The following is a 13,169-nucleotide window of genomic DNA, read 5'->3' as shown; positions in this document are numbered from 1 at the left end:
AGTGCATATTTACGCATATATTGGCACTGTGAATCTGCTGGTAAATTAAATTAAATGCAATAAATACATTTATTAATATAACATGTATTAATAAACTGCATTTATTAATGCGTTTAGGGATTAATAATAATTTAAAGTGATGCAGATGGTATCTCCTATCAGATGTTCATATTAACAACAAAAAGAAAACAATACTGAAAACGATTATAATTTACAATAAATTAAACGTGCCTGATGAGTCTTTTTTAAAATCTTTTTCTTTGTATATGTATAAATCAAACAGGTACAAGATATACACAGCTTTAATTTTTTGGACGTAGCGTAAAACATGTTAATAAGGCACATACCAGCAAATGACCATACTATTTCCATACTTTCATACTTCTCATATTAGTGACAATACACTGTAAAAAATTTCTGTAGAAATTACAGTATTACTGGCAGCTGGTTGCCAGTAACTTACTGTATATTTTACATTTACCTGTATGTTATTTACTGGCAACAGTTTGTTTAAAGTTAAATTAACATGAAACATTTTCAGTCTTTATCTTCTACAGTAAATTACTGGCAACCAGCTGCATAATTACAGCTAATTTTTACAGTGTATGTATAAGAAGATGAGTCTTCCCATCCACACAATAGCACTTTTAAAGGAAAAAATGTAAAAAGATAAAAAAATCACGTCAATGTCCAATCCCTCACTTATTAGTTACATAAGGTCAAAAACACAAATTTTGCCAGTAATTTAACTAAGGTTTTCTACGGTGTGACTCCAAAATGTTTTATCTCATAGGGCAACATACCGCAATACCGCTATACCGGCTGGAGAGTGGAAAAACCTTGATATGAATTTTAGCTCATAACGCCCACCCCTAATTGACGCCCAGCAAAAAGTTCCCGCAAACGTTCTCCAGCTTAACGCAAAGTCAGGGAAAATTATTTTATCTGTCCCGGCTATAAACAAAACTGACAGTGATATGTGTGAAATGCAATAATATACAATACTTTCATTATTGGGTTAACTATTAACTTCAATGTGCTATCTCTTCCCAACTTTAGTAGATATAGGTTGGCTAGGACAGGTTTTTTAGACTGTAAGAGATGTTTACCTTTCCTGTGCTGTCGTGTTGTCTGCTGGGCTGCCCCCTCTACTAAACTGGCTTCAAGCTCAGATTGGTCAAGACTCTGAGGGGTGTTAGGGGGTGTAAGCAGGCAGGACGGGTCAAGGGCCAGACTCTTATGATAGCCCAGGTCTGTGTGTCCAGGCAGTCTGTTCTGAAGTTGAAGACATTTGAGTTTCTGTGTCAGGACGGCCTCACATGAACTTAGGTTGGCGTGAGAGCCTCGGTGCTGAGGAGGTGTCACGCACACATAGTTATGATCCTTTAGCCCTGAATTCTGGCTGCTGATTGGTTCAGGCTCTGGGTGTGGTCTGTAACAGTTGGGTCCTGAGTATGTAACAGACTGCTTTTCTTCAGTCAGGTCATTGCTGGAGTCCTAAATGACATCAACATGAATGCGATAAATTTTTCACCTCTGAAACAACTTGATTTATTTATTACTGTAAACGGCTTCTAACACAATAAATCTTTCATGACTGAAACAGACTAAAAAGCCTTTATGTAAACACCTTAATGGATCCGATTGAGGTTGAGCCAAGAAATTCAAAAAATTATCTATTGCACATTTATAGATTCATCCATAGATAAAGCACAAACTTGACAAGAGATGCTGTGCACAACATTGCCAAATCCACGGCTGTCCAGCCGAGTTCAGAATTGGGCTACTTTTAAACTATTTAAAGTAGGGCTGTGCAAAAAAAATAAATAATCGCCTGCGATTCTCATGTGTGTTTCATCAGTAATGCCGGTTCCTTGATTAGTAGTAAATCGGCATCACCTGCTTTCAGACGGAGCGGCATTTACTACACAGAGCCGTAGTTCACCGAGAGGCTAGGCAAAATCGCATAGATTATCGAAGTCGATTTCCTCGATTATGAACGTGATTTTGCCTAGCTTCTCTGTCAAATACCGCTCTGTGTAGTAAATGCCGCTCCATCTGAAAGCAGGTGATGGTGATTTACTACTAATCAAGGAACCGGCTTTACTGATGAAACACGCATGAGAATCGCAGCCCAAGGTCAAAGTAGTATTGTGATGCTTTTGGAAATGTTTAAATGGCTATTGGGCTGAATTTGTTACTTGAATCTGGCAACCCTGGTTGTGTGCTTGCACAGGCTTTTTGTTCGAATTATATACAATAAAATGTACATATAAACTATAGCTTCGTAATCCGCAATCGGATTGAATTCGGTGGGATTGACAAAAATTGTTGCATAGCCAGATATTATATTGTTTCATACATGTCAAGATTATGGGAAGTGGGGAAGGAGGAATGCTCAATATACCTTTTGGGTATTGAGCAGTCCCCCCAGAAAACACGATTATGTGATCACATGATTTTGCAAGTTCCTGCAATTTTTGCAAGTTCCCCGCAATTTAATCGCAGAAAATTGCATAAATATCCTGCATATTCCATCGCATTTTTTAGGAAACGACCAAGGATTTTTGCACGCAACAATCACAAAAAGACATTTACCACATTTAAATCAATTCAAGAAAATTCAATAGATTTTCTTAAAAAAATAAGCACAGCAAATACAAAATCATTCCCCAGATTTATCATTAACCATAACAAAAATAATTATCCAATATAATTTGAATCTGTCGAAGCTTATTTTTAATAAAGCACTATATGGGCAATATATGGAGGTTCACCTGTGGAGGTTGAGGGTTGGACGGTGTCTGGCTGTCTCCGAGAGACTGTATGAACTTCTGCAGGTTCTGGAGAGGGGTGAAAAGTCCTGGATCTGTGATGGGACTCCCCAACTCCAGCTGAAAACTGCTGCTGGGAAGCATTAATGGAGGATGATTGTCGAAACTCTCCAAGATCTCAGCTTTGACAGGAAACATTTGTGCGGTAAGTAACAGGAATGATGTTTGAAATGGTAAGCTATCAGCTATTTAATAAAGGTAGAGTTTAAGCTCACAGGTGTTTTGGACAATTGCTGTGTCCTCTGCAGATGGGCTCCAGCAGGAAGGACAGGCACGACCTGCATTGTATTCTCTAAGCATATGATGCAGCTGAGCCGGATTCAGATGAAAAAACTCAGCTCTCAGAGACGACCATGATGTCTAGAAACACATGTACAAAGAAGAACAATTCTATAAGAAACAGGTTTAACAACAAACACGTCCATGTATGTTGGTGTACACAGTCACATATCCTTGAACACATACACATGTCTGTCTGTACACATACACAGCTCACATTTCAAATGAGAGGAAATATAAAATTGTGCATTATGAAATCTTTTGACATTTACTTCCTAAAATCACCAACCACCCCCAATCACCAGGAGAGACACGTTATGCACATCTAGCTATCCATCAAAAACTAATCCATATGGTTATTAATTGTCTTATGGGTAACATTATGAGTTTTGGTAAGGTTAGGTCAGCCTTTCACCTGAACGCAATTCTCTTGTGAACACACATACAGTTGTAGTTTAAAGTTATATAAATGTTTCTTTGCATAAAAACATCGCTTCACCTTAAAAGACATTTAATAATGGATTAGTTTTTGATTAACTGTTTCGCTTTGACCAATAAAGCCAAAAAGAGTCAGGGTATAATTTGATATAATTATGACTGTTTGATTAAAATAATCAAGTTATTTACACCTAGGATGGATTGTGGGTGAGTTAACTTGGGCTAATTTGGGGGGGGGTGGACTATTAAATTTGAATACCTTCATGTACTCCATCCTGGACCGTTTATAATATAGTTTCGAATGAAGTACTACCTAATAATTAAGTAAATACATTTAAATAACTCCATCCTAAACTCTCCATGCTTTTCTTGTTCTTTGCTTTTCTGTGTTTTTTTGTTTGTATTTTGATTTAAAGCTGCTTTGGAACAATGAACGATTGTGAAACAGCTAAATAAATCAAATGTAATAATATAATTACAGCCAGGCACATACAGTAAACAAATCTTTTGGTCAGTGAAGTGTTTTGACAGAACCCTTGCATGTGATTGGCTGTGCTACATGACTCTGGGCGTGGTCCATCACTTCCTTTTGGCTAAGTCAAAGGAAGTTTTTGGAAGCCAAACACAGTCTCTCATGTGTATGTTCATAAAATGTATCCATTGGAACGTGCCAAAGGTTTTATTTACACGTGAGTCCTGAGGTATGGCTGGTCTGAGACAAGCTGCTTTCTTCCAGGATTTGAGTATAAAACGAGTTTACAAGCACTCATGGTGCACAATACTCTCTCATGAATTGTGTGAGTCCAAGATAACATAATTACCAGTTTATAAAGTTTGAAATATGGATATTTTTGTTGCAAAATTGCATTACTTGCAAAAGACCTTTATTAACCCATTGGAGCTGTGTGGATTACCTCTGTAAAGGATTAATGCACTTTTTGGGGTTTTGAGTCAGAAGTTGTTCCCTGATCCCTGTTTTCTCCCATTATAAGCTTAGAAGAGCAAGGACATTTACTAAAATAAGTCCAAATGTGTTCCTCTGAAAGAAGGGTAAGTAAATTATGGGGAAATTTGGCTGGAGTATCCATTTAAATTCTGAAATGACTTGACTTTTCAGCTGATGTCACAAATCCTTTTTATAAAATCAAGTTGTGTATTGCATTTTTTCTCAATAGGCATTTTTGTCCACTATAAAGTACATCAGATGTTGGTTGCTCCATCTATTGGAGTCAGAAACAGAGAAAATGTACCAAAAAACACTTTTCGTTCTGGTTTAATGAATTAACGGGGTAATTTTGATATTTGGGTGGAGTATCGCTTTAAGGTATCAACAAACAATCGTGGGCACAAAGATATTGTCAAGATCTCTTTTGAATATTTTGAAAGTTGCAGATGTCAGGGGAAAATCTAAAAGGAGTAATTAAATTAAACATAACAGTGCTTTAAAGGTTCTTCACAGCGATGCCACAGAAGAACCATCTCTGGTTCCTCAGAGATCCAGTTAGTCAAAGAATCTTACAAGAAACATTTCTTTCATAACTTTTTTTTTTAAAACAGAAAGGTTCTTCAGATGTTAAAGGTTCTTTATGCAACCATACAAACCAAAAATGGTTCTTCTATATGGCATCATTCAGTACCTTCATTTTTAAGAGTGTATGGCTAAAGAGTCACAACTGCTATCTTAAAAAAGACACAAGAAGTACAAAAGTTTAACATCTGTAACTTTGTCCATTGGTAATTTTACTAAACCATGCACTCTGACTTCATGCCACAAGTGAAACCTTAACAACCAGGAACGGTCTCCTAGCAACCGTGACATGTAACTATTATTTGAAAGGACAGAGGAAGTTGACATTTACTCTAATTAAATACAAGATGATGTTAAAAAATACATGCTGCATCAAGACGTGTTACAGTGTGTGATGATATCATTAAAAGTGTTTTATACAGATACTGCTGGCGCCTCCACACCTACTAGCTTCTGGAACGGAGCCACAGTGTTCAATGTGCTATTTATGGTCAACTGTGGAATGCAGGACAAATAAACAAAGCACTCATGTGAGACAGACTCGCGTATGTTTCCTTGGAGTTTGTTAAAGGTAAACTTGGCTGACGTCTTAAGACAGTGAGATCATATGAGCCCCTCCCACCCAGTGATGTCATCCTAACAGGTTATTTGTTTATTTACTGTGGGACCAAGGGCCATGACTACCAGCCAACCTGAAGTCTGAAGGACCTTTGTAAATCCTCCACGACACAGGAAGTGTTTGGGTGGTGTGCTGTAAACTTTGTATTGCGCTCTATTATTGTGTCCTTGCTTTACGGTCTTGATAAGTCAAGTGTTTACTGTTGTACACAAGGAAATGCTTTCAGGGTATTCCTAACAACTTTTAAAGGATGTTATCAGGTTAAAGACGGTATCTGTTTCTATACAGTGCTCCTTGCGTTAGATCAGTGATTCTCAAACTTTTTCAGCTCAAGGACCACTTTATCTTCCAATTTTTTTCTGAGGACCACCTAACACGCCCCCAAAAAACAACAAAATAGGAAGGATAAGCTAAATTTAAGTTTAAAAACAAATTATTTAAACACAAATGCAATGATATGTTCAGAAATTGTTATATGAATTTTATTTCATTTGAAAAAGTAAATGTGAAATAAGTTGCAGCCTTAATATGAACAACAAACTGCACATCTGAAAAATAAACTGCAATTAAACATACTGTAACAGCCTAGGTCCCAATTAATGTCATTTCAAAGAGCCATTAGTTTAAAACTGAGGTGGTTGGTATAGGAAGTCTATGGTTGCAACTATGGTAGGCCTAACAATAAAATGCTGAAAAAAAATTTCCCCTTAATGTCCAATATCACTGAAATTACAGGGATTTTACACATGAAACAAAAACTAGTACATAACAAAACAAATAGATCTGTGGATTTTAGCTGCTTTCAGTTGACGCTTGATCTTTTCTTTTGACTCATCTTTGGTTTAGCCACCGATCCATTTTTACGTTATTAAAACAGAATAGGAAGAACTGATATCACAGTTTCGCAAGTGCATTAAAAATCTACTTAAATAAGTGACGATTGTATAAACACTTGCCTAGATTAGGTCATCTTTGGCGGACCAATAGGGGGGTTGGCAGACCACCAGTGGTCCACGGACCACACTTTAAGAATTATTGCGTAAGATTTATACCATCTTGATGCTGTCATATTAAATTAATCTTAAACCACAAACAAGGCTGCTGGTTTATAAAAGTAAGTTTTTAAAAACTCACACATCTTAATTAGGGGTGGGCTGATACGATATTCAGACCGATATTGGCGAAAATGGCCTGATCTAATAAGTCGGGAGTACAACCCAATCCAATACCAACACAGACCTTGTCATGGCAACTTGGCAAAAAATGTTGCGACTAGTCTGTTTGAAACATTTAAATACAAATGAAGCAGCAGTATTGCACAATGTTTCATTGAGTCTTGAATTTGCAAAGTCATTTGTAGCACAGTAAAATGTTTGAGTTCTGTAGCTCTGTTTAAGCTTTTTGTACAGCTAACAAATGTGTTATTTGCAGCTTAATTGATCAAAAGGGTGATAGAGACTTCGGTATCAGACATGAAAAAGTGGTATCGGCCCAGCCCTAATCTTAATACACCAAATGGAAGCTTATGGACTTGGTGACAGGGTTTAATCGACACACTATTGGTATTTCTATTATGACACTTGTATGGATTAGTCTACAACACACCTTCCAGTCAAAGATAAGTTAATTATTCTTTGTTTAATTGAACAATGATCACGTCTTTAGTACTAGCTGACACCCAGGGTTTCAACATGTTTAAAACAATGAACTTCCATGACTAGCGAGACTTAGCGGGATTATTCTAGATTTCTGATGTCATTCTAATTCTATTCGAAAACCATTTCACGACTTAATCATTCAGGCTAATTTGTGAAACTGTGAAAGACAGACAGACAAACAGACAGATAGATCGGTTGAAAGGGTCACCTCTAGAAATTTGTGCTATGATTCATTTGTATTTTAACCAATTTAACTCTGTGGACCCTGTACCAGGTCCAAAATTAATTATTATGACTTAATATAAAATATTCCATGAATTTTTAATGGCCTGTCATCGACCCAGTACCACATATGAGATTTATCAGTTTGAAAGCTTAGAATCTCTACTTTCTACAGATATCACTCCATCACTTTGAGATATATCACTCCATCACTCTGAGATATATTTCACTGTAAGAAAGTTATTTACACTTAATTTACACTATCACCCCCCCATATTTTTATATGATTTAATATTCACATATTTCATATTTTTCAAGTATGACAAACATGGCCAAGTCTTTTATCAAATGAAAGCTCTCACTCTCAGAAATAAGGCAACATTTTTACTTTTGTTCTATTGGGCCAAGGAAAAAATTTAGTTTCAACAGTTGCTGACCTGTAGTAGAGACTCTTTGGGAGTAGCCAGCAGGTTGACAGCTGAGGAGAGCTTCTGGAAGAAGTCTGAAGCCAGATCTCCAAGTCCAACGCTCTGAATCCAGTCCATCAGCAAATCCATGTTGGCCCGAATTTGCACCCCTCTAGACCACTGATAGAAGTTCCCCCCAGATCCTTAAAACAGCATTTATCAAAAAGTCGCAATCGGAATAGTTGAAACGCAACTATTGTTTTGTGCGAATGTGCAGAAGAGCCTCACCTCTCTCCATGAGGGCATTGAAGAGCGAGGCATTGGTGAAGAAGAACAGGTACGCCATCAGCTGAGATGTGATCTCACCGTGCACCTGGAAAGCATTGAGCAGACGCAGCGCTTCCTTCAGTACGTCCAGGACATGGCTGAGCCCTGCAGGCATACGCAGCTGTCCACTCTCAGAGAAAGGGTTACTGTCCAACAGCTCAGGCAACACAGCATACATACTCTAATAGAGAGAAAAGATTATATATATGTATATAATATATTTTATATTCAAGCAGTTCATGATGCTGGATGGTCAAAGAGACAAATACACAGGTGTTCTAATAAATGTATTAAGCACTGTATATATAACGTTCAAAGAGTTAATATAAATACTGTGCCAATGTAAAACATCACATGTATCGAATGCAGAATAATAAAAAATAACAAAAAGTTTTGATAAGTTAGTCAGGAGTGTGTGCAGCTCTTGAATGTCACACGTGAGCCGACAGGAAGCTGGGCAAAGGCCAACTTCCCCTCAGCGGGGTGATCTAATGTGACTGGGCTATGGAGAATGTCTCCTCCCTGATTACCCATTGTTACAACATCAGTGAGAGTCTTGGGAATCATTCAGATAAGACTAAACCAGCAGTTTCTTCTCACAACCAAACTTACTTTTCCCATTGACTAAAGCAGTGCTCCCCCTCAGCACCAGATAAAGGGATTTTATCAACAAATAAAGACCACACAGATAATCGTGCCAGACGGAAAGTCAGGCAAGACAGAGAGCCCTGCGGGAGCCGGTTTTATCAGAGAAATGACAAAACAGCATACACAACCAAAACCCAGACTAAAGTAGGCATGGGTTGGTATGAGATTTTGACGGTAATGATAACCTTAAGAAAAAATATCACGGTTTCACATTATTGCGGTTTTGACATTGCAACATTAAAATTTGTTATTCTCAGACGTATACAAACAACAACTTTTTAATTGGACACAATACATTTTATTTTTAAGCAACATACATTTGAAAAAAGTCTTTAAATTAGAATTTTCTATCAAATAAAAAATATTTTTGTAATATATATATTTAATGTAAATTACATGACTTAATGATTTCATTAATTTTGTGTTAACCCAGCTCATACCTTGCAAACGGTAGGGGAGAACCGGGGCAAAAGTAAAGCGGGACGAAAGTAACAAAGTGATTTTCTCCGACCCCTGATCCACGTTTGCATCCCAAACTATTACAACATCTTTAGCACACAAACCCTTGACAGACCTGTAAATTCCTAAAGCAGTCATTTTTGTCTTGTAATGCGTTGTGATTTTCGTTTCATGTGTTAAAGTACTGATCTATCTACAGGTTATTTAGTGCTCTAACACATCCTGAAGTTTGACTTCTCAGAGTTTTTCAAAATAAAAGTAAATCGTGTTTAAATGTGAGGAGATCCTGTCGGGATGAAGGTAACCCTTGTTACTTTTGTCCCACTGCTAATACTGTTACATGAAAATTTATATTATTCTAATTTAACTTAATTTCATAGTGTTCAGGCTCTTGAAAAAATTATTTATTCTCAACAATTTAAGTTTGTACTGTTGGTTGCTTTTGAAACATTTGATAAAACTGAAATTTAAAACGAAAATGTAATTTCATTATTTTTTACAAAGATAAATTACAAAATATGTTTGCAGTTACATATTAACGAAGTCATAGTCATGTATATTTAATAAAAACACATGTTACACAAAAATCTATCTTGTTATCTTTAAAATTAAGTTTTTCTGAAAAATTGTACTTTCGCACCCGCTCTCCCCTATTACAGAAAATGTTAATGGTTTTGAAACCTTGACTGTTTAAAACCTCGGTATACATCGAAACTTGTAACCGGCCCGTGTCTAGACTCAAGTAAATATTTCAAGGAAACCACCAGGCATAAGGAAACCAGAACAAAAAGAGTTTTGGTAAATTTTGTCTGACCCCAATAGATGGAGCAACCAACATCTGATGTACTTTTCAGTGAACAAAAATGCCTATTGAGAAAAAATGCAAAACACAACTTGATTTTATAACAAGTATTTGTGACATCAGCTGAAAAGTCAAATAATTTCAGAACTTAAACGGATACTCCAGCCAAATACCAAATGTCCCATATAATCTACTCACCCTCAAGCAATCTGAGATACATATGACCATCCTCTTTCAGACAAACACATTTGGAGTTATTTTAGTAAATGTCCTTAAAGGGGTGATGAATCTGCTGTTTTTATGTTTTATACTGATACCTGAGGTCCACATATGACGTCCACATGGTTTTTATATTAAAAAACATCAATAGTAATAAGTAAAAGGCCATTTTGTACCCTGGTTTAGAGGCTGTCTCAAGAAATGATGAGTTTTGATGAGCGGGCTGTATCAAAGATGATACACATAAATGACAATGCGTATCTTCAACAAATCTTTAAACCTGACATGACTAAATTACCGTATACAACACAGTAAGCGCACATCAGAATCTAAATCGCAGCTGGTAAGTCCTTATAACTTTGTATATTTTTATTGTGCTTGAGATGTTGCTCTTTTGAATACGTAACGTTACATACCACAGTTTTATGATCAAAAAGCTTTGTTTGTCGAGTGTTGGACCTTTCAAACGCAATTGCCTAAATAACCATATACAAAACAGTAAGCGGGCATCAGAATCTAAATCACAGCTGGTTAAATCCTTAGGCCCTACTTTAATGATGTAAGCGCATTGTCTAAAGCACATAGCGCACAGTCTAAGTGGGCATGTCCGAATCCACTTTTGCTAATTTATCAACGGAAAAAATGGTTTGTGCGCCAAGCACATATCCTAAAGGTTTGTTCCTATTCTTGTAATTAGTAATGGGTGTGTTTTGGCCTTAACATGCAATAAACCAATAAGAGTTTTAGCTCTCATCCTGTCTCATCCTCGATCCCGAAGACAATAAGACTAACAGACACATTTCCGGCTGCCGTGAAGGTCATCACACCACTGATCTATATATTATATATATTGGCTTAACTTAGCCAATGTCAAAAAAATCTTGATATGACAAAAAATCCAGTTAAAATTGATTCTTTAATTCACTGCTGTTATAAGCAAGTTATTACATTTCAAAGGACGGATTATGAAGACAATCATTTCAATTTATCTTGAATAGCATGTGCTGTTGAATCGTGCACGCAGAATGTGCTTTATAAAAGTATTCTTATTACTTTAATTGACTTTATTATAAAAATCTGAGCCTGATCACAAGAGCACTGATATTGGCTACAAATACACTTTTACACATAAAGAATGCATTGTAGCCAATATCATGACTTAAAATTATCCAGAGCTTCAGAGTTTATGAGTAGATTTCAATTTAAAACATGAGAGAGCTTGAATACGCAGACTGATAGTGTGTTAGGTCTAACCTAAGATTAACAAAATGTGTGCTTTAATCACACTCACAGTTAGTTCAATTCAAAGTCATATTTTAAAAACAAAGACAAGCAGGTTTTTGCATTTTATATATCTTTTGTTTTATTGTAAAAATACATTTAAATAAAAATAGCCAGGGCTGCAAATATTGGTTAGACTGAATGACGACCTCAAGTACTCTGCTGTTCCATTTGCAATATAACCGCCATGTGTTTTTCCATCCGCTGGAGTTCGTACTCCGGAATCTTGCAAGTCCTAACTACGAAGTCCTTCTCTTGGTATTGAGAAACGGCCAGTGTGATTTATATGTGCAGGTCAACAGCTGTGCTACCCCTCAGTTAATGAGCAGACAGTGGATGTGTAACTATGCACTTCCTGTTAAATCCACTTTAAGCCCCCTGAACTCCTGACCATTCAGCTGTTTACTGGCACAGGGCTACGGTGTTTGAAGCGTGAAGGACGTGACACCTCTCTATTCATCTGCAAAGTTAATCTGCAACTCACTTGTCATCAACAAGCTCACATTTAAAGACACTGCATCACCTGAATTTTTTACACCACTGAACTGACATAACCCCATATTGTTATGGACAACAGGATTGGTCGCAAAGAGGCACAGTTCAAATTTAAAGGTATAGTTCACACCAAAAAAGTATTCACGGTTCCCTTATTTTGTTTTAAACCCTTATTTGTTTTTTTCTGTAAAACAGAAAAGGAGAGCTTAGTGATCTGAAAATGTGATGTGGTTGACAGACCTGGAACTACTTCATAAGTGCTCGTTTACAGAAAAATTATGCACACCCTAAGGTGACCCTAAGCGTCGAGAGTTGAAAGAAATTCAACTTTGGTTGAAAAGCTCCGCTTGTCAATGTCAGTTCTCACATGGCCGTCCAATCACATTGGAGGAGGGGCGGGACATTACCACAGGGTTTAAAAGTTTTGGTGTGCACAACCCCTAAGAATTATTGTCAACCAATCAGAATAAAGCATAAGGCCCTGTGGTATAAATCACTGATAATCTTTCCCTCTGCTATATCTCTGAAATCCAAATTTCAAAGGTTTGGTGTCACAGACCGACTATCGTGTTCTCATTGGAGCTTTAAAGATGTAGTTATTGTTGTCACAAAAAACATAAACACTGGGTATAATAAACATTTTTCAAATATTCAGCTTTTTGTTTCAAGAAAACACATTTTTGTAAATAACGGCTCTTAGTTCTTAAAGTTCTTACATTTTTGGCCAAACTGTTCCTTTCATCGAGTTCAAGTAAAAACAAATTAAGTTTGCAAAATAAATGTTGTCATTGACACAAAGTTCCACAGATTGGCTGCTGGTTCAAGCCTTGGGAAAATACACGATTAATGTTTTTGTTTTGTTTCTTCAGAAGAAGACAAGTTATCTATGCCCCTCAATAGCAATTGGCAATCTCTAAATCCCTCGGCTTTGTTTTGACTGTACTTTGTTTTGA

General features: G+C 36.7%; 1 protein-coding gene across 2 annotated transcripts in view; it reads right to left on the bottom strand.

Annotated features, from left to right (window-relative positions):
* The window catches only part of radil2a (Ras association and DIL domains 2a), a 41,959-nt gene that overhangs the window by 7,982 nt on the left and 20,808 nt on the right, over window positions 1-13,169 (bottom strand). For both annotated transcript variants that reach the window (XM_065269173.2, XM_065269174.2), the window contains exons 9-13: window positions 8,274-8,493; window positions 8,016-8,188; window positions 3,050-3,194; window positions 2,778-2,956; window positions 1,110-1,497 (exon numbers count right to left, since the gene is read on the bottom strand). In XM_065269173.2, coding sequence (XP_065125245.1) covers window positions 1,110-1,497; window positions 2,778-2,956; window positions 3,050-3,194; window positions 8,016-8,188; window positions 8,274-8,493 — 1,105 coding nt within the window. The remainder of the gene's footprint in view (window positions 1-1,109; window positions 1,498-2,777; window positions 2,957-3,049; window positions 3,195-8,015; window positions 8,189-8,273; window positions 8,494-13,169) is intronic.

Source organism: Paramisgurnus dabryanus, chromosome 3 (genome assembly GCF_030506205.2).
Source record: "Paramisgurnus dabryanus chromosome 3, PD_genome_1.1, whole genome shotgun sequence".
Taxonomy (NCBI): domain Eukaryota; kingdom Metazoa; phylum Chordata; class Actinopteri; order Cypriniformes; family Cobitidae; genus Paramisgurnus; species Paramisgurnus dabryanus.
This window is presented reverse-complemented; position numbering and strand designations above follow the sequence as displayed.